The sequence below is a fragment of the Salmo trutta genome, chromosome 39 (genome assembly GCF_901001165.1).
Source record: "Salmo trutta chromosome 39, fSalTru1.1, whole genome shotgun sequence".
Lineage (NCBI taxonomy): Eukaryota > Metazoa > Chordata > Actinopteri > Salmoniformes > Salmonidae > Salmo > Salmo trutta.
The window spans coordinates 13,673,641-13,693,561 of NC_042995.1; the positions used below are offsets into that span (position 1 = coordinate 13,673,641).

General features: G+C 43.1%; 2 protein-coding genes across 2 annotated transcripts in view; one reads left to right on the forward strand and one right to left on the reverse strand.

Annotated features, from left to right (window-relative positions):
• The window catches only part of LOC115179690 (heparan-sulfate 6-O-sulfotransferase 3-B-like), a 29,659-nt gene extending 23,953 nt beyond the window's left edge, over positions 1-5,706 (forward strand). The window contains exon 2 of the mRNA XM_029741367.1: positions 4,334-5,706. Coding sequence (XP_029597227.1) covers positions 4,334-5,126 — 793 coding nt within the window. The 3' untranslated portion in view covers positions 5,127-5,706. The remainder of the gene's footprint in view (positions 1-4,333) is intronic.
• Positions 5,707-12,282: 6,576 nt separating this feature from the next.
• Positions 12,283-17,323, reverse strand: LOC115179623 (2-oxoglutarate receptor 1-like). The gene is made up of 2 exons (XM_029741256.1): positions 16,413-17,323; positions 12,283-13,994 (listed from the first exon to the last, which is right to left on the reverse strand). The coding sequence occupies exon 2, from the start codon at positions 13,965-13,967 to the stop codon at positions 12,927-12,929; it is 1,041 nt and encodes a 346-aa protein (XP_029597116.1). The 5' UTR covers positions 13,968-13,994; positions 16,413-17,323; the 3' UTR covers positions 12,283-12,926.
• Between the last annotated feature and the right edge of the window lie 2,598 nt (positions 17,324-19,921).

A 19,921-nucleotide genomic window follows, 5' to 3' on the forward strand; every position in this document is an offset into this window, starting at 1 on the left:
TTCCCGGTCGGAATATTATCACTTTTCTACGAGATAAATGGCATAAAAATTGGTTTTAAACAGCGGTTGACATGCTTCGAAGTACGGTAATGGAATATTTAGACATTTTTTGTCACGCCAATGCGCCATGCGCAAGACCGTGATGTAGCATTCTGATAGTGTCTAGAACTCACGAACAAAACGTCGCTGTTTGGATATAACGATGGATTATTTGGGACCAAACCTACATTTGTTATTGAAGTAGAAGTCCTGGCAGTGTATTCTGACGAAGAACAAGCAAGGTAAGAACATTTTTCTTATAGGAAATGTGATTTTGGTGGAGGCTGACCTGGGTGGGTGTCTAAATAGCTAGCCCTGTGATGCCGGGCTATGTACTTAGATTATTACAAAATGTGCTTCATCCGAAAAGCTATTTTAAAATCGGACATATCGAGTGCATAGAGGAGTAATGTATCTATAATTCTTAAAATAATTGTTATGCTTTTTGTGAACGTTTATCGTGAGTAATTTAGCAAACTGTTAGTAAATTCCCCGGAAGTTTGCGGGGGTTATGCTTTTTCTGAACGTCACATGCTAATGTAAAAAGCTGTTTTTTGATATAAATATGAACTTGATTGAACAGACATGCATGTATTGTATAACACAATGTCCTAGGTGTGTCATCTGATGAAGATCATGAAAGGTTAGTGCTGCATTTAGCTGTGGTTTGGGTTTACGTGACATGATATGCTAGCTTGAAAAATGGGTGTCTGATTATTTCTGGCTGGGCACTCTGCTGACATAATCTAATGTTTTGCTTTCGTTGTAAAGCCTTTTTGAAATCGGACAGTGTGGTTAGATTAACGAGATTCTTGTCTTTAAATAGCTGTAAAATAGTCATATGTTTGAGAAATTGAAGTAATAGTATTTCAAACGATTCAAAAATTGCGCCACTGGATTTCAGTGGCTGTTACGTAGGTGGGACGAGTTCGTCCCACATGCGCCAGAGAGGTTAACTGAGTTACAGTTCATATAAGGAAATCAGTCAATTGAAATAAATTCATTAGTCCCTAATCTGTGGATTTCACATGACCACCCACTGCGGAGCCAGGCCCAGCCAATCAGTAGGGCTTTGTTTTATCAGCTGTCCGGGGGGCTGGTCTCAGATGATCCCACAGGTGAAGAAGCCGGATGTGGAGGTCCTGGGCTGGCGTGGTTACACGTGGTCTGCAGTTGTGAGGCCGGTTGGATGTACTGCCAAATTCTCTAAAACGACATTGGAGGTGGCTTTTGGTAGAGAAATTAACATTAAATTATCTGGCAACAGCTCTGGTGGACATTCCTGCAGTCAGCATGCCAATTGCACACTCCCGCAAAACTTGAGACATCTGTGGCATTGTGTTGTGTGACAAAACTGCACATTTTAGAGTGGCCTTTTATTGTCCCCAGCACAAGGTGCACCTGTGTAATGATCATGCTGTTTAATCAGCTTCATGATATGCCACACCTGTCAAGTGGATGGATTATCTTGGCAAAGGAGAAATGCTTACTAACCGGGATGTAAACATATTTGTGCACACAATGTGAGAGAAATAAGCTTTTTGTGCGAATGGAAAATGTCTGAGATCTTTGATTTCAGCTCATGAAACATGGGACCAACACTTTACATGTTGCGTTTATATTTTGGTTCATTATATATGTAAATGCATGGAGTGTAGCCAGTCTGTAAGTCAACATCCATCCTGTTACAGAATATGATCTTCGCCCAAGACAATTACATGCCAAACGTGTGCATGTTGAAACAAAGTGTGCGTGCACTGTTGTTTTGCACAGTAAGATAAAGCTGAACACTCGATTGTTTGATGACGGACTCTATTAACTGTTGATTGATGCCCTGACCTTCCCAACCACTCTGTCCCTCGAACACACACACACACACACACACACACACACACACACACACACACACTCATACAGATGAGTAATCGGAGCGCTTTGACATTCGCCCATTCATGTCAATAGGTCACTATGAAAGAATAGAAGGATGGAGCTAGAATGTCTGAATTGTGTGGAGACGTATTGATGGGCCTGTCCTGTGGTTAGCGGCCCAGATGTAGGATCTTAATAGGACCAGTAACCAGGTAGCCTAGTCGTTAGAGTGTTGGGCCAGTAACCAGAAGGTTGCTAGATCGAATCCCTGAGCTGACAAGTTAAAACTCTGTCGTTCTGCCCCTGAACAAGGCAGTTAACCCACTATTCCTAGGCTGTCATTGTAAATAAGAATTTGTTCTTAACTGACTTGCCTCGTTAAATAAATAGTATTGTCACAGCAAAATAATCCTGCAGCAACAGGATTTGAACATTTAGTCCATAATGTTGCTTGAACAGTGGTTAGGCTATTAGCTGGTCAAAATGTAGTAACATGAAAAGTGAAATACTCTTAATAGAACTGTGGGTTTTCAGTGAATTTATGCAAATCCTGAAGCTCATCTGCATTTCCTGGAGGTCTAAAAGGCCCTCTTCCCAGAAACACTGTGTAGGCAGCAGCTGTGGAAGTGTATCCATCTCTCTGTACAGCTGTGGAAGTGTGTGTGTCCATCTCTCTGTACAGCTGTGGAAGTGTGTCCATCTCTCTGTACAGCTCTGGGAGTGTGTGTCCATCTCTCTGTACAGCTGTGGGAGTGTGTGTCCATCTCTCTGTACAGCTGTGGGAGTGTGTGTCCATCTCTCTGTACAGCTCTGGGAGTGTGTGTCCATCTCTCTGTACAGCTCTGGGAGTGTGTCCATCTCTCTGTACAGCTCTGGGAGTGTGTGTCCATCTCTCTGTACAGCTCTGGGAGTGTGTCCATCTCTCCCCACACTCTCAGTGTATCAAAGCTGCCAGTTTAATTAATTTACAGCCTGTGCCGTGTGTGCGTGTGTGAGTCTGTGTGTGTGCGCGTGCGAGCGTGTGTGTCATGAGAAAAAACTTTGTTAGGATCTATTTCTGCTGACACATTAAAATCTCGGTCGATGGTGGTCTGCCACCTGACAATAATCTCCTAATTACCTTTGAGGGTGGTGTGTGTGTCGCCTGCACCAAAAGGTCAACAGTCAGATGGTTCTTTAAATGACAGTCACAGAGCCGTTATTACCACTTCAGTGGTGCAGACTACATTTCACTTTTCTTAATTACCCCTAAGAGGTTTGGTAGAAATCAATATTTGTTCATCAGTATAGAGACGACATCTGACGTACTCAACGCCATTGCTCACCGTTGAGAAAATCCTGTTCAAGCAACTCAGTTTCTGTTCAGGCAAAAATGTTAGCAATTCAGTGTTGACTATGGTATCTATCTTATAAAGTGTCTGTTCCTTCTCCATCAAGTATTCCCATCTGATTCAGAATGTACAAGTGAATGCTTTGTGAAGCTTCGTCTCCTCTGACAGTCTCTACTCTTTTCCTACCCGCTCCTCATAAATCTCTAGCAGCTCGCCGTTAGGAACCTCGAGGTGGAAACAAGCAGCGCTCTACGTTTGACACAGTCTGACTCCATGTAGCTGCAGCTTGCAAGGTTTTAGTCTTGATCTCAATTGTCAAACTCCCGTCACTACCTGTCAAGGGGGGGGGGCTACTATTTTTTCCAGTGCCCAAAACGGTTCCCTTACTTTATTTGACTACGGGATAATGTAGAAAATACTGCAGTGCGGGTTGATCTGTGTTAGAAGAAGTGATTCTATATACATAGAAGGGGATCTCTCTGACTACACTCTCATCTTTAGCCTATATTCCCTTTTTTGATTTAGGAAAAATCCTCTAGGGATTGGATGTTCGATAAATTGATAATCTTCCGAAAAAAGTACAGTAGAGCGCAATGAAAAAGGCTACTTAAATGTAGCTATTTGTTATGTAGTGAAAGGAAGGTACCGAGGTATGCATATTCAGGAGCTAGGGAGGCCTAGCAATAAGATGATAACTATCTCTTATTCAGTATTAAAAATGAGATAGCCCACTGTGCTCTCAGCTCATTAGGATCACTGTTCAGAGAGAGCGTTAGAGTTCTGATGCTGGCTATTTTTAAATGTGAGAAATATTATATTTTCTTCACTCTTTTCATTTCCACCTTTTTTTCTCTTTCACATGGTCAAATAATTATAGCTCATTGCCACCCTCTAGCTCATCAGTGAGTGTTAGATAGAGGGAGGGAAAGTGAAAGACGTGTGCCAGTCTCACTCTCTCTAACTCTCCCACTTCTCCCACTTCCCAGTTATGTCATTACAGATTGGAGAGCACGGAGGAAATAAGATAAGGAAAGGAGGCATGGAAAGGAAGCAAGTATTGAAACTAATGTCTCTTTCTGTCTTTGCTGCTGCAGAAACTTCTACTACATCACCATGCTGAGGGACCCTGTCTCCCGCTACCTGAGTGAGTGGAAGCACGTGCAGCGCGGCGCCACCTGGAAGACAGCCCTGCACATGTGTGACGGCCGCTCTCCCACCCAGGACGAACTGCCCGCCTGCTACAGTGGCGACGACTGGACCGGGGTCACGCTGACCAACTTCATGGACTGCCCTTCCAACCTGGCCAACAACCGGCAGGTCCGCATGCTGGCCGACCTCAGCCTGGTGGGCTGCTACAACGTCTCCACCTTCACCGCCGGCGCCGAACGGGAGCGCGGCCGCGTCCTACTAGCCAGTGCCAAGAACAACCTCCGCAACATGGCCTTCTACGGCCTGACCGAGTTCCAGCGCAAGACGCAGTACCTGTTTGAGCGGACGTTCGGCCTGCGCTTCATCCAGGCTTTCACGCAGATCAACAGCACGCGGGCGGCCAGCGTGGGGGTGGGGGAGGGGGCTCTGCGGCGGCGCATCGAGGGGCTCAACGCCCTGGACGTGGAGCTGTACGAGTACGCCAAGGAGCTGTTCCTCCGGAGGTACCAGTATAGCCACCAGACACAGCACCGGGAGCAGAGGCTGAGGAGGAGGCAGGAGAGGCAGGAGGAGAGGCAGGAGAGGCAGGAGGAGAGGCAGTGGCTACTCCAGCACAGAGCCCCTATCTCCAAAGCCAGGAGGGAGAAGGAGGAGAGGGAGATAGAGGGGAAGGAAGGGGAGGAGGTGGGAGGTGTAGCCACCACAGAGGACTACAGCAGCCAGGTGGTGAGATGGTGAGGCCGTAACACCCATGTAAGGACTTCCTGTCAGTTTCTCTTTCTCTCTCTCTCTCTCTGCCTGCTCCCTCTCTCTCTCTCTGCCTTGGGCTGCCCAATGGTGTCTTAATCTTTCAGATGGATGTATTTATTATTACTATGTATTATGATGTGGTAAACTTTTGTTTCTCCTCTCATGCAGAGTATATTGTGTGTGTTCATTTTCTAATGCTTGTCTGTTCTTCAAAGTAGGTGAACAACTCTAGGGTGTCAAATGGACATTCTACAAGATTTTATCAGAATCTCCATGGGACTGTACGTAAACAAAATTAGCGCCTCAGGATTCTTGAAAAGTAATGTGGTTCGCTTAGGGTTGCAAAGGGAGGGTACAGTACTGTGAAAAAGTTTTAGGCAGGTAAGCTAACAAGGTGAGGTTGCTGAAGACAGTTTACTGTCAAAAGTCATACACCATGGCAAGACTGAGCACAGCAACAAGACACAAGGTAGTTATACTGCATCAGCAAGGTCTCTCCCAGGCAGAAATGTCAAGGCAGACAGGGGTTTCCAGATGTGCTGTCCAAGCTCTTTTGAAGAAGCACAAAGAAACAGGCAACGTTGAGGACCGTTGACGCAGTGGTCGGCCAAGGAAACTTACTGCAACAGTTGAGAGACACATCCTGCTTACTTCCCTTCGCAATCGGAAGATGTCCAGCAGTGCCATCAGCTCAGAATTGGCAGAAAACAGAGGGACACTGGTACACCCATCTACTGTCTGGAGAAGTCTGCTCAGAAGTGCCCTTCATGGAAGACTTGCGGCCAAAAAGCCATACCTCCGACGTGGAAACAAGGCCAAGCGACTCAACTATGCACAAAAACACAGGAACTGGGGAACAGAAAAATGGCAGCAGGGGCTCTGGACTGATGTGAAATATTTGGCTGTAGCAGAAGGCAGTTTGTTCACCGAAGGGCTGGAGAGCGGTACACTAATGAGTGTCTGCAGGCAACAGTGAAGCATGGTGGAGGTTTCTTGCAAGTTTGGGGCTGCATGTCTGCAAATGGAGTTGGGGATTTGGTCAGAATGAATGGTCTCCTCAATGCTGAGAAGTACATGCAGATATTTATCCATTATGCATTACCATCAGGGAGGCATCTGATTGGCTCCAAATGTATTCTGCAGCATGACAATGACCCCAAACATACTGCGAAAGTCATTAAGAACTATCTTCAACGTAAAGAAGAACAAGGAGTCCTGGAAGTGATGGTATGGCCTCCACAGAGCCATGATCTCAACATCATCGAGTCTGTCTGGGATTACATGAAGAGAGTATCACTTGAGGCTGCCTAAGTCCACAGAAGAACTGTAGTTAATTCTCCAAGATGTTTGGGCCAACCTACCTGCTGAGCTCCTTCAAACTGTGTGCAAGTGTACCTAGAAGAATTGATGCTGTTTTGAAGGCAAAGGGTGGTCACACCAAATATTGATTTGATGTAGATTTTTCTTCTGTTCACTCACTTTGCATTTTGTTAATTGATAAATATAATCTATTAACATGTCTATTTTTGAAAGCGTTCTTACTTTACAGTATTTTTTCACACCTGCCTAAAACTTTTGCACAGTACTGTATAATACTGGAAACTTTCAAAGTTTACCAGTAAACTACCACGATTTTGGTAGCTTTCTTTTTGTATTTTATCAGATGACATCTACAGGTCATTTTGGGTACTTCAGTTTATCACAGGTGTCTATAATTATATATGGCCCTTTATGTGGCCTTATCACATGTAAAATGTATAAAATAATCACATAAGATTTTAAAATAAGAAATTGAATGAAAAACCTGTAAAATATTATCCAAATATAAACCATCAACTTAGTGAATACCATTGGTGTTTAATATGAGGGTTTCAGCATAAAACACCTTTATATTTTTTTACACACTTTTATGTCTTTGTTGTAACTGTTTTGGCGCCAAACTTGTGGCAGTTGTGAAAAAAGTCAATAGTTGGAAGAGTTGCAGAGTTAAATGAAAATAATGCCATTCTTGATTAGATGCTTTTTTTTCATTAATTAGGTTATTTTCTCTTGAACGATATGGTCTATACACTAGAAACTCATGGACAATATGGACACAGATATAAAAAATATATACATATATGAATATATATTTTTTAAGTTATTAGAGTAAATAACCAAAGTTACCAAAGATTACATTTTAATTACCAAAATTACTGAAAATTCCGGTAACTTTGGTGAATTAGCGGTAGCTTTGCAACCTAGGACTTGCTCATGATATCTAAAGTAAGATACGATAGTAAATAACACAATAAAGGATTCATTAACCACCCTCCCATACTTTGGTCATTTAGGACAGGACTTGTATTAGTTTACCTTGTAAGTTTGCTTTCCAACTATGAGTTAGTATGTACAGTATGATGGTATTCAAGACGTTCATCTGTAGGAAAGCTGTTCATTAAATGTACACAGCATACCACTGATTTCCAAGCTTTCCAAAATCTGTCCTTTTTTCTGCTTTCGTTCACATCGTGTTATTCATGACAAAGAGAAGTCTTGATGACATCCAGTTCTCTTTGCACGCCTTCCCTGTCAAATCCACAAACGTGCACACACAAACACTCACACAAACACGTAGACACACTCACTCACTGTGTGATGGAACTCTGTTTAAGATGTTAGAAATAAACACCGGGGGGGGGGGGGGGGGGGGGGGCACAATAGACTGGCTGTCTGAACCAATTAGAGCCCTCTTACGTCATGGTGGTGTAGAGCAGCTGTTAGCTGTTAGTTGTGGTTACAGGCAGTTCAGGGTGAAATTAAGCGTTTAAAGTGCCATTGAGCTTGACTCTAACGCAGCACAATAAAGAGTAGGCTGTCTGAATGCCGTTCTCCTTCATCAGGGTACATAGTCACCCTGGGGATTTCTACACACCAGAGAGGCTGGTGTGATGTGATGAAGAGAGAACAGAACCAGTGATCTACAGTTGAAGTCAGAAGTTTACATACACTTAGGTTGGAGTCATTAAAACCCATTTTTCAACCACTCCACAAATTTCTTGTTAACAAACTATAGTTTTGGCAAGTTGGTTAGTACATCTATTTTGTGCATGACACAAGTCATTTTTCCAACAAATGTTTACAGACAGATTATTTCACTTATAATTCACTGTATCACAATTCCAGTGGGTCAGAAGTTTACATACTGTGCCTTTAAACAGCTTGGAAAATTCCAGAAAATGATGTCATGGCTTTAGAAGCTTTTGATGAATTTCAAGGCCTACCTTCAAACTCAGTGCCTCTTTGCTTGACATCATGGGAAAATCAAAAGAAATCAGCCAAGACCTCAGAAAAATAATTGTAGACCTCCACAAGTCTGGTTCATCCTTGGGAGCAATTTCCAAACGCCTGAAGGTACCACGTTCATCTGTACAAACAATAGTACGAAAGTATAAACACCATGGGACCACGCAGCCGTCGTACTGGTCAGGATGAACGTACTTTGGTGCGAAAAGTACAAATCAATCCCAGAACAACAACAAAGGACCTTGTGAAGATGCTGGAGGAAACAAGTACAAGAGTATCTATATCCAGAGTAAAACGAGTCCTATATCGACATAACCTGAAAGGACGCTCAGCAAGGAAGAAGCCACTGCTCCAAAACTGCCATAAAAAAGCCAGACTACAGTTTGCAACTGCGCATGGGGACAAAGATCGTACTTTTTGGAGAAATGTCCTCTGGTCTGATGAAACAAAAATAAAACTGTTTGACCATAATGACCAGTGTTATGTTTGGAGGAAAAAGGGGGAGCTTGCAAGCCGGCTTAAGGACCACAAAGTCAAGGTATTGGAGTGGCCATCACAAAGCCCTGACCTCAATCCCATAGAAAATGTGTGGGCAGAACTGAAAAAGTGTGTGGGAGCAAGGAGGCCTACAAACCTTTTTTATTTTTTTATTTCACCTTTATTTAACCAGGTAGGCAAGTTGTGATCAAGTTCTCATTTACAACTGCGACCTGGCCAAGATAAAACAAAGCAGTTCGACACATATAACAACACAAAGTTACACATGGAGTAAAAAAACATACAGTCAATAATACAGTAGAAAAATGAGTCTATACAATGTGAGCAAATGAGGTGAGGTAGTTGTTTGGGCTATTTATAGATGGGCTATGTACAGGTGCAGTGATCTGTGAGCTGCTCTGACAATTGGTGCTTAAAGCTAGTGAGGGAGATAAGTGTTTCCAGTTTCAGAGATTTTTGTAGTTTGTTCCAGTCATTGGCAGCAGAGATCTGGAAGGAGAGGCGGCCAAAGGAGGAATTGACTTTGGGGGTGACAAGTGAGATATACCTGCTGGAACGCGTGCTACGGGTGGGTGCAGCTATGGTGACCAGCGAGCAGAGATAAGGCGGGGCTTTACCTAGCAGGGTCTTGTAGATGACCTGGAGCCAGTGGGTTTTGCGTCGAGTATGAAGCGAGGGCCAGCCAACGAGAGCGTAGAAGTCGCAGTGGTGGGTAGTATATGGGGCTTTGGTGACAAAACGGATGGCGCTGTGATAGACTGCATCCAATTTGTTGAGTAGGGTGTTGGAGGCTATTTTGTAAATGACATCGCCAAAGTCGAGGATCGGTAAGATGGTCAGTTTTACGAGGGTATGTTTGGCAGCATGAGTGAAGGATGCTTTGTTGCGAAATAGGAAGCCAATTCTAGATTTAACTTTGGATTGGAGATGTTTCATGTCTGGAGGGAGAGTCTGGAGTCTGGAGGGAGAGTTTACAGTCTAACCAGACACCTAGGTATTTGTAGTTGTCCACATATTCTAAGTTAGAACCGTCCAGAGTAGTGATGCTGGATGGGCGGGCTGGTGCAGGCAGCGATCGGTTGAAGAGCATGCATTTAGTTTTACTTGTATTTAAGAGCAGTTGGAGGCCACGGAAGGAGATTTGTATGGCATTGAAGCTCATCTGGAGGGTTGTTAACACAGTGTCCAAAGAAGGGCCAGAAGTATACAGAATGGTGTCGTCTGCGTAGAGGTGGATTAGAGACTCACCAGCAGCAAGAGCGACATCATTGATATATACAGAGATATAAACCTGACTCAGTTACACCAGCTCTGTCAGGGGAAATGGGCCAAAATTCACCCAACTTATTGTAGGAAGCTTGTGGAATGCTACCCGAAACGCTTGACCCAAGTTAAACAATTTAAAGGCAATGCTACCAAATACTAAGTAAGTGTATGCAAACTTCTGACCCACTGGGAATGTAATGAAATAAATAAAAGCTGAAGTAAATAATTCTCTCTACTATTATTCTGACATTTCACATTCTTAAAATAAAGTGGTGATCCTAATTGACCTAAGACAGGGAATTTTTACTAGGACTAAATGTCATGAATTGTGAAAAACTGAGTTTAAATGTATTTGGCTAAGGTGTATGTACACTTCTGACTTGAAATGTATGTATGGAGGAGGAAGAGGGAGGGGAGGAAGAGGAGGAGGAGGAGGAAGTCAGTGTGTTCTTACTCCCATAATTGTACAACCATCATTATTTCTTATCAAGAGAACCCAGCAACAGTGAGATAAGTTGTTTTTCTCCATAACTAATACCATGCACTACTGTGAATAACACTTAGAATGTGAAGCTTTTTTAGAAAAGCAGTGTGATAACAGTAGAAATCCATTGTTGCAAGAATTCAGACCAAAATTAACCTCAGTGTCAAGTCCACCGCTTCCCCAAATGCACTTGTTCTAACCATAGGAGCTCTTATACTTTCAGAATCATTAACATGAGCGAGCACTGTGAAATGGTTAGTGACTGTCACGTCTACTCCCTCTCCAGCCTCTAGGTCATCAGGCTGCTGATTATCCTGTACACCTGTCACCATCGTCAAGCGCACCAGCGCCTCATGACACTCACCTGGACTCCATTACCTCCTTGATTATCTTCCCTAGATCTGTCAGTCCCCTTGGTTCTTTCCTCAGGTGTTATTGACTCTGTTTCGTGTCAGGGCGTTGTTTGTGGTTTGTTTATAAATTAATTAATTAAAACACTCCCTCCCTGTACTTGCTTCCCAACTCTCAGCGCACTCGTTACAGTGACGCATATGGCATTCAGTAGAATCGTTTGGTGACATCATTTCTAAAGAACAAACAATCCAATCACTCCTCTTTTCTGAAGAAGATCTCTCACTGTTGATTGAAATGGGGCATTCCGGGTTGTTCGGGTGGACTAATTTACCTTCAATATACATTGAAATGAAGACAGCCCTGAACCACATGGAGTCCTTATACTCAGTACACTTATGTCATATTCAACATATTATGTAGAATTGATGTTTGGGAATAATATATATTTTTTAAATAGAAAAGTAGCTGTGACTTGTAGAGACACCTGTAAAACAGTGGCTTTGTCAACTTACATTCCAGTTGACTTATACAGATAGAATATACAGATAGAAAGGGACGTGTGGAGGAAGGAAGAGACCGGTTTACCGGAGAGAAACTTACTTCCTGGTTCCCAGTCAGTGTGCAACACAATACTAATCTGTACATCTGAACACCTCTGAATGACAGTAGATATTATGACAGGAAACCACATGCTCCTGTTGGCATACACCTGTACATTCTCAAAAGGTTAAAATGCATTAAACACTTCTTCTAATGACATGGGGTATCCATCAAAGGAACTTCTCAACAGTGTTTGCCGGAACGGGAGAGATTGAAAGGTTGACAAGAAACAAAAGCCAACAATCAATTGCAGCTAGAGACAGGAGGAACTTGTAACACGCATAGGCCTACTCATTTATATTCATATTCAAGTTTCCATCCTAGCCTATCACTCCTCTTTATTGTTCTCATTATGGTAGCAAGATACTATACAGGGGTCTTTTTTACTGTCAGCGAGTTCACTCAAGTGTTTCTTTGCGTTAGATACTTGCTTTCAGCTTTGAGTCTGAAGTGAGGTCTGGGCTCCACAAGGTAGGGTGGACAGTGGACATTACCACCCTTTGATGTGGGATTCAGATAGTACAGCCTCAAATAAACATTTAAGCACCACTAATCTGACACTAGTTTGTTAGCTATTTGATACTATCAATTGATGAAATTAGTTGAAATTAAATTGGATGAATAATGTATTATAGTAAATAGCCTTCAGAGGAAAAGCAGGATTATACAGTTTATTGTCAGTTTACTTATTAGGAAGTGGTTCTGTGATTCTCGATAATTTAAGATGTAAAACAGACGTCACTTAACGTCAGGAAATCTTTCTGCCCAGCCACTCCTTTTTGCCCCTAGCCAACGTGTTTCTCGTTCCCAGACTCATTGTTGCTTGCGTTAAGTAGGTGAGAAAGACATACCTGAGAGAGTGCCAACACTGGGTATAGAAGTGAAAACATTTGGTGTCAATCATATTGACATGTTTCTGGTCCTGGGCTAAGTGTATCATGTTCTTGTTTCTCTCTCTCAAGTCATGCCAGAACAATGCATCAAATACCCACTGAGGCATGAAACGGATATTGGATTGTTAAATGTTGATTGTTAAACATGTATTTATAATGAAGTGATTTGGCAATATCAATTAGACTATACAGTAGATATAAAGTCACTATTTACAAGTATGTAATATTTTTATAGAAACCACATCAATGTTGTAAACCTCATATTGGCGTATAATAAAATCTGATAAAAGGTTTCTATTTACAGGATCACAGTACAGTATATCGAATATTGTAGGACAATATATTGCCATGATAGTAATGTCCACACAGAATGAAACAGAACACTGGATTATATCTCATGTCCTTATTTCATGCCATATCCGTGGCTGCTGGCCTTTCGGCTGAAGCTGTGTTACTGGACTTACTGACGACAGCCAGGCTGAGTTTGAGGTGAGTCCTGAACTTGGTCCACCAGGGGCCCCAGGAGAACACACTGAGGAAGGCCTGCTGGAACTTGTCCCCGGCCAGGGTGTACAGAGCCAGGTTAAAGAAGGTGTTGAGCCCCGCTATGGGCCTGGACAGGATATAAGCGGTGTGGACCCAGTGCACCAGCATACATGATGACTCAGGCTTCCTCCTGGTGTCTACTCTTAGGATCCTCAGGACGTGGAACGGCAGGAAGCATACCACGAACACCACCAGGATCAGAACGTTGAGGCGGCGTGCCCGCACCCGGGAAGGGTTGTGGGTGTAGGGCCCCGTGGCTAGTTTACGGACCACACCGGCGTAACACACCACCACCACCACCAGGGGCAGCAGGTAGCCCAGCACGGTCAGCAGCCAACCGTACCACCACACGACAGCCAGGTCGCCGCTAGCAAGGTCCAAACAGTGGGTCCTGTTGTTTTTAGTCTCCATGGTGATCATGGTGAGAATGGGCACGATCTCTGCCACGGCTATAGCCCAGACCGCAGCGCATGCCAAGATACCCCACCTCTTCTGCTGCACCTGCGCCGTCCTCAGAGGATGCGCCGCCACGACATATCGAAACACAGCCAAACAGGTGAGAAACAGTATACTACCATATAGGTTAAAGTGGAACCCGAAACGCACAAAGCGACACATGAAGTCGCCCAGGTTCCAGGATTCACCGTTGGTGTAGTAGTAGACCATGAAAGGCAGACTCAGAACATACAGAAGATCCGTCAACGCCAGGTTGAACATGATGATACTGCTGGACTTCCAGGGTCGTAGCTTGGCCAGGTAGATGGCGATGGCGGTGACATTACCCAGCAGCCCCACAACGAAAATGACACTGTACATGACGGGCAGGTAGTAGCGTTTCATTAGGCTGTCCACGTCGGTGCAGTTATCGTCGGATTTGTTCCCGCCGTAGATGACGCTAGACATGACCGTGATGTGAGTGTTGTTATAGATCTAGAAGAGGAACCCAAGTAGAGACAGACAGTTATATAATTATATACAATACCAGTCAAAAGTTTGGACACACCTACTCATTCAAGGGTTTTTCTTTATTTTACTATTTTCTACATTGTAGAATAATTGTGAAGACATCAACACTATTAAATAACACATGGAATCATGTAGTAACCACAAAAGTGTTAAACAAATCAAAATACATTTTATATTTCAGATTCTTCAAATTAGCCACACTTTGCCGTGATGACAGCTTTGCACACTCTTGGCATTCTCTCAACTAGCTTCATGAGGTAGTCACCTGGAATGCATTTCAGGTGTGCCTTATTAAAAGTTCATTTGGGGTATTTCTTTCCTTCTTAATGCGTTTGAGCCAAATAGTTGTGTGTGACAAGGTAGAGGTGGTAAACAGAAGATAGCCCTATTTGGCAAAAGCCCGAGTACATGTTAATATCAAAAACACCTCAAAAAGGCAAAGAGAAACGACAGTCCATCATTTCTTTAAGAAATGAAGGTCATTCAATTGGAAAATGTCAAGAACTTTTAAAGTTTCTTCAAGTGCAGTCACAAAAACCATCAAGCACTATGATGAAACTGGCTCTCATGAGGGCCGCCTCAGGAAAGGAAGACCCAGAGTTACCTCTGCTGCAGAGGATAAGTTCATTAGTTACCAGCCCAAATAAATACTTCAAAGAGTTCAAGTAACAGACACATCTAAACATCAACTGTTCAGAGGACACTGTGTGAATCAGACGTTCATGGTCAAATATCTGCAAAGAAACCACTACTAAAGGACACCAATAATAATAAGAGACTTGCTTGGGCTAAGAAACACGAGCAATGGACATTAGACCGGTGGAAATCTGTCCTTTGGTCTGATGAGTCCACATTTCAGATGTATTTTTCCAACCCCGTGTCTTTGTGAGATGCAGAATAGGTGAACGGATGATCTCGGCATGTATTGTTTCCGCCGTGAAGCATGGAGGAGGAGGTGTGATGGTGTGGGGGTGCTTTGCCGGTGACACTGTCTGTGATTTATCTAGAATTCAAGGCACACTTAAAAATTTTATGAAACTATCCAGGACTGTAGAACCCACCAACAGTAACTATCACTGCTTTTAGGCCTACTTCTACCACAGTCAACACTATTACTATTACTATTACTACTTCTAATACTGCTTCTGCTACTACTACTGCTACTACTACTAGTACTGCTACTGCTACTACTACTACTACTACTGCTCCTACTATTTCTGCTACTACTACTGCTACTACTACTAGTACTGCTACTGCTACTACTACTACTGCTCCTACTACTTCTGCTACTACTACTGCTACTACTACTACTACTACTACAACTACTTCTGCTACACTGCTAGTGCTACTACTACTACTAGTACTGCTACTGCTACTACTAGTTGTACTACTATTACTACTACTAGTACTGCTACTGCTACTACTACTACTACTACTACTGCTCCTACTACTGCTGCAACTACAACTACTACTACAACTACTATTTCTTAAAACAGTCACTTACCCTCACTTTCTGAACACTAGCCTCTAACAATTCAACTTCTAAACTTATTATACTAATACTAATTCAAAATGATCATTTCTAGTTCCCTCTGGTCTCTTTATCACAAAAGGTGTGAGACAGTCTCAGGATTGTCTGGCAGCTTACACAAACAAAACAAATCCGCACCATGCCAGTGGAAAGTTTACATCTCAGGTCTGATTATTCCTTCTCATCTTGTTCCTTACTTTTTCACTCAGCACTTCATGTATTCTTCCTTTCAGAAAATACTGTGACATGTGGAGCCACCTAGTAAGTGTGATCAACGCTAGACTAGAATTTAAAAAATCATCCTTAGAGTTTCTTTGAACTATACACATTGAGTCAGAAGCCCCATTTATACCTGGTTCTAACATGCGTCCTTTGTCCTGGTCTTGTCCATATTCTGATTGTGCCCACATTTTTAGACAGGTGTAGACGATTAAAAGATGCATTGTGATCTGATCATGATCAGATCTTCCTGACCACCTCCAGAGGTAGTCAGGGACCCAGTGTATTTGGATATTATCATTCAAGTATAAACCGATCTGGATAGTCAAATAATTTAAATCATTATTATACCGGTCTCTATAATCATTGACAGGTAACACCATGTCTTAAAATAAATAAATACATATTATTTTGAAAAAATGTGTCAAATAATCTGCATACTTGGAGGCACCAGTGAATCTGGTCACAATGCAGACACAGTGGATGGATAAGAGACACATTTTAATACTGTGTGTAGATGCAATGGCTACAATGTGGGCACATTCAGAATATGGATAAGATCAGCACAAAAGACGCATGTTAGTACCAGGTATAAATAAGGCTAGAGTACAGTTAGGGATATGGCAACTTACTCAGTCAGTCAGTCAGTACTGTTCCCTCAGTCATCGATATCCTGTCTGAGACTTTCCTCCTCCTCTCTCTTAAACATCAGCCACCTCTAGTCCCTCCTTTCAGCTACTTTTACCTCCTACAGCACTGTCTGGGCCCCACTACAGGAAAACACAAGCATGTCACGCACTGTGCCTTTGTTGGGCGTTACCTCATTGACTTCTGCATAGAACCCTCATGACACATCCTATTTCAGCTGTATTTGACATGAAATTATTGAACATATACGGGAAGTACAGTACTACTTCCTCTTCACTATGGGTACAGTACATCATTCCTGTGCAGCAGTTAAATAAAGGGAGGAATAGCGTGGAGTACATTGAGCTGCGTTATTTCCCCTCAGTTGTAGTGGTTTAGTGTTACTGTACTGTACTATGATGTCACATGTCCTGCATTTGGCATCAGCCTGCAGGTTGATATGCTTGATACATGTTAATGACAGACAATAGTGAACTAGAAATGGATGCCGGTGAAAACGGTCAAAAGCTGTGGTGGTTATAAGTATTTAGTAATGTTACAGTGCAAGTTCAAATCATGAATGTAAAGGGTATTTAGAGGTAGTTATGATCTAGTGAAAATGCCCGCATTTACAATAGTACAACATATGCTCCTAAAATTCTTTGTGGTGAATGGTTATAATAGTACAACATATGCTCCTAAAATTCTTTGTGGTGAATGTGGAATTTGTTTCTAGAGTTTTGGTGTAAAGTTCACCTACATTTACTCTCTAGGACAGACTACGTAACATAGGGATTTCCAGTTCTTGGTTACTAGGGGTGTAAAGTACTTAAGTAGTACTTTGAAGTATTTTTACTAAAGTTGTTTTTGTGGGTATCTGTACTTTACTATTTATATTTTTGATAACTTTTACTTCACTCCATTCCTAAAGAAAATAATACACTTTTTACATTACATTTTGAATGCCTAGCATGACAGGAAAATGGTCCAATTCACGCACTTATCAAGAGAACATCCCTGGTCATCTCTACTGCCTCTGATCTGTTGGAGAGTGCCACTGGCTAGCCGCAAATCAAATCAAATCAAATCAAATGTATTTATATAGCCCTTCGTATATCAGCTGAAATCTCAAAGTGCTGTACAGAAACCCAGCCTAAAACCCCAAACAGCAAGCAATGCATGTGAAAGAGGCACGGTGGCTAGGAAAAACTCCCTAGGAAAAACTCCCTAGAAAGGCCAAAAACCTAGGACGAAACCTAGAGAGGAACCAGGCTATGAGGGGTGGCCAGTCCTCTTCTGGCTGTGCCGGGTGGATATTATAACAGAACATGGTCAAGATGTTAAAATGTTCATAAATGACCAGCATGGTCAAATAATAATAATCATTGTAGTTGTCGAGGGTGCAACAAGCACGTCCGGTGAACAGGTCAGGGTTCCGTAGCCGCAGGCAGAACAGTTGAAACTGGAGCAGCAGCATGGCCAGGTGGACTGGGGACAGCAAGGAGTCATCATGCCAGGTAGTCCCGAGGCATGGTCCTAGGGCTCAGGTCCTCCGAGAGAAAGAAAGAAAGAGAGAAAGAGAGAATTAGAGAGAGCATATTTAAATTCACACAGGACACCGGATAAGAGAAGAGAAATACTCCAGATGAAACAGACTGACCCTAGCCCCCCGGCACATAAACTACTGCAGCATAAATACTGGAGGCTGAGACAGGAGGGATCAGAAGACACTGTGGCCCCATCCGATGATACCCCCGGACAGGGCCAAACAGGCAGGATATAACCCCACCCACTTTGCCAAAGCACAGCCCCCACACCACTAGAAAATAAATAAATAAATAAAAAAGAAAGAGGATTGTGCCTTCTGGTTTGCTTAATATAAGGAATTTGAAATTATATACACTTTTGATACTTAAGTATATTTAAAACCAAATACCTTTAGACTTTTTCTCAAGCACTGAGGCAAGGAAACACTGTCACTACCGATAAATCCACAATAATTTCAATAAGCATTTTTCTACGGCTGGCCATGCTTTCCACCTGGCTACCCCTACCCCGGTCAACAGCCCTGCACTCCCCACAGCAACTCGCCCAAATCTCCCCCACTTCTCCTTCACCCAAATCCAGATAGCTGATGTTCTAAAAGAGCAGCAAAATCTGGACCCCTACAAATCAGCCGGGCTAGACAAGCTGGACCCTCTCTTTCTAAAATTATCTGCCGAAATTGTTGCAACTCCTATTACTAGCCTGTTCAACCTCTCTTTCGTATTGTCTGAGATTCCCATAGATTGGAAAACTTCCGCGGTCATCCCCCTCTTTAAAGGGGGAGACACTCTAAACCCAAACTGTTATAGACCTATATCTATCCTACCCTGCCTTTCTAAGGTCTTCGAAAGCCAAGTTAAACAGATTACCTACCATTTCGAATCTCACCGTACCTTCTCCGCTATGCAATCTGGTTTCAGAGCTGGTCATGGGTGCACCTCAGCCATGCTCAAGGTCCTAAACAATATCATAACTGCCATCGATAAGAGACAATACTGTGCAGCTGTATTCATCGACCTGGCTAAGGCCTTCTACTCTGTCAATCACAACATTCTTATTGGCAGACTCAACAGCCTTGGTTTCTCAAATGATTACCTCGCTTGGTTCACCAACTACTTCTCCGCTAGAGTTCAGTATGTCAAATCGGAGGGACTGTTATCCATTCCTCTGGCAGTCTCTATGGGGGTGCCACAGGGTTCAATTCTCGGGCCGACTCTCTTCTCTGTATACATCAATGATGTCGCTCTCGCTGCTGGTGATTCTTTGATCCACCTCTACGCAGACGACACCATTCTGTATACCTCTGGCCCTTCTTTGGACACTGTGTTAACTAACCTCCAGATGAGCTTTAATGCCATACAACACTCCTTCCGTGGCCTCCAACTGCTCTTAAATGCAACTAAAACTAAATGCATGCTCTTCAACCGTTCGCTGCCCGCACCTGCCAGCCCGCCCGTCCAGCATCACTACTCTGGACGGTTCTGACTTAGAATATGTGGACAACTACAAATACCTAAGTGTCTGGTTAGACTGTAAACTCTCCTTCCAGACTCACATTAAACATCTCCAATCCAAAATTAAATCTAGAATAGGCTTACTATTTTGCAACAAAGCATCCTTCACTCATGCTGCCAAACATACCCTCGTAAAACTGACCATCCTACCGATCCTCGACTTCGGCGACGTAATTTACAAAATAGCCTCCAACACTCTACTCAACAAATTGGATGCAGTCTATCACAGTGCCATCCGTTTTTTCACCAAAGCCCCATATACTACCCACCACTGCGACCTGTATGCTCTCGTTGGCTGGCCCTCACCTCATATTCGTCGCCAAACCCACTGGCTCCAGGTCACCAACAAGTCTCTGCTAGGTAAAGCCCCGCCTTATCTCAGCTCACAGGTCACCATAGCAGCACCCACCCGTAGCATGCCCTCCAGCAGGTATATCTCACTGGTCATCCCCAAA

Coding starts and splice junctions, on each gene's coding strand:
- LOC115179623 (XM_029741256.1), bottom strand. CDS start 13,967: ATGTCTAGCGTCATCTACGGCGGGAACAAATCCGACGATAACTGCACC.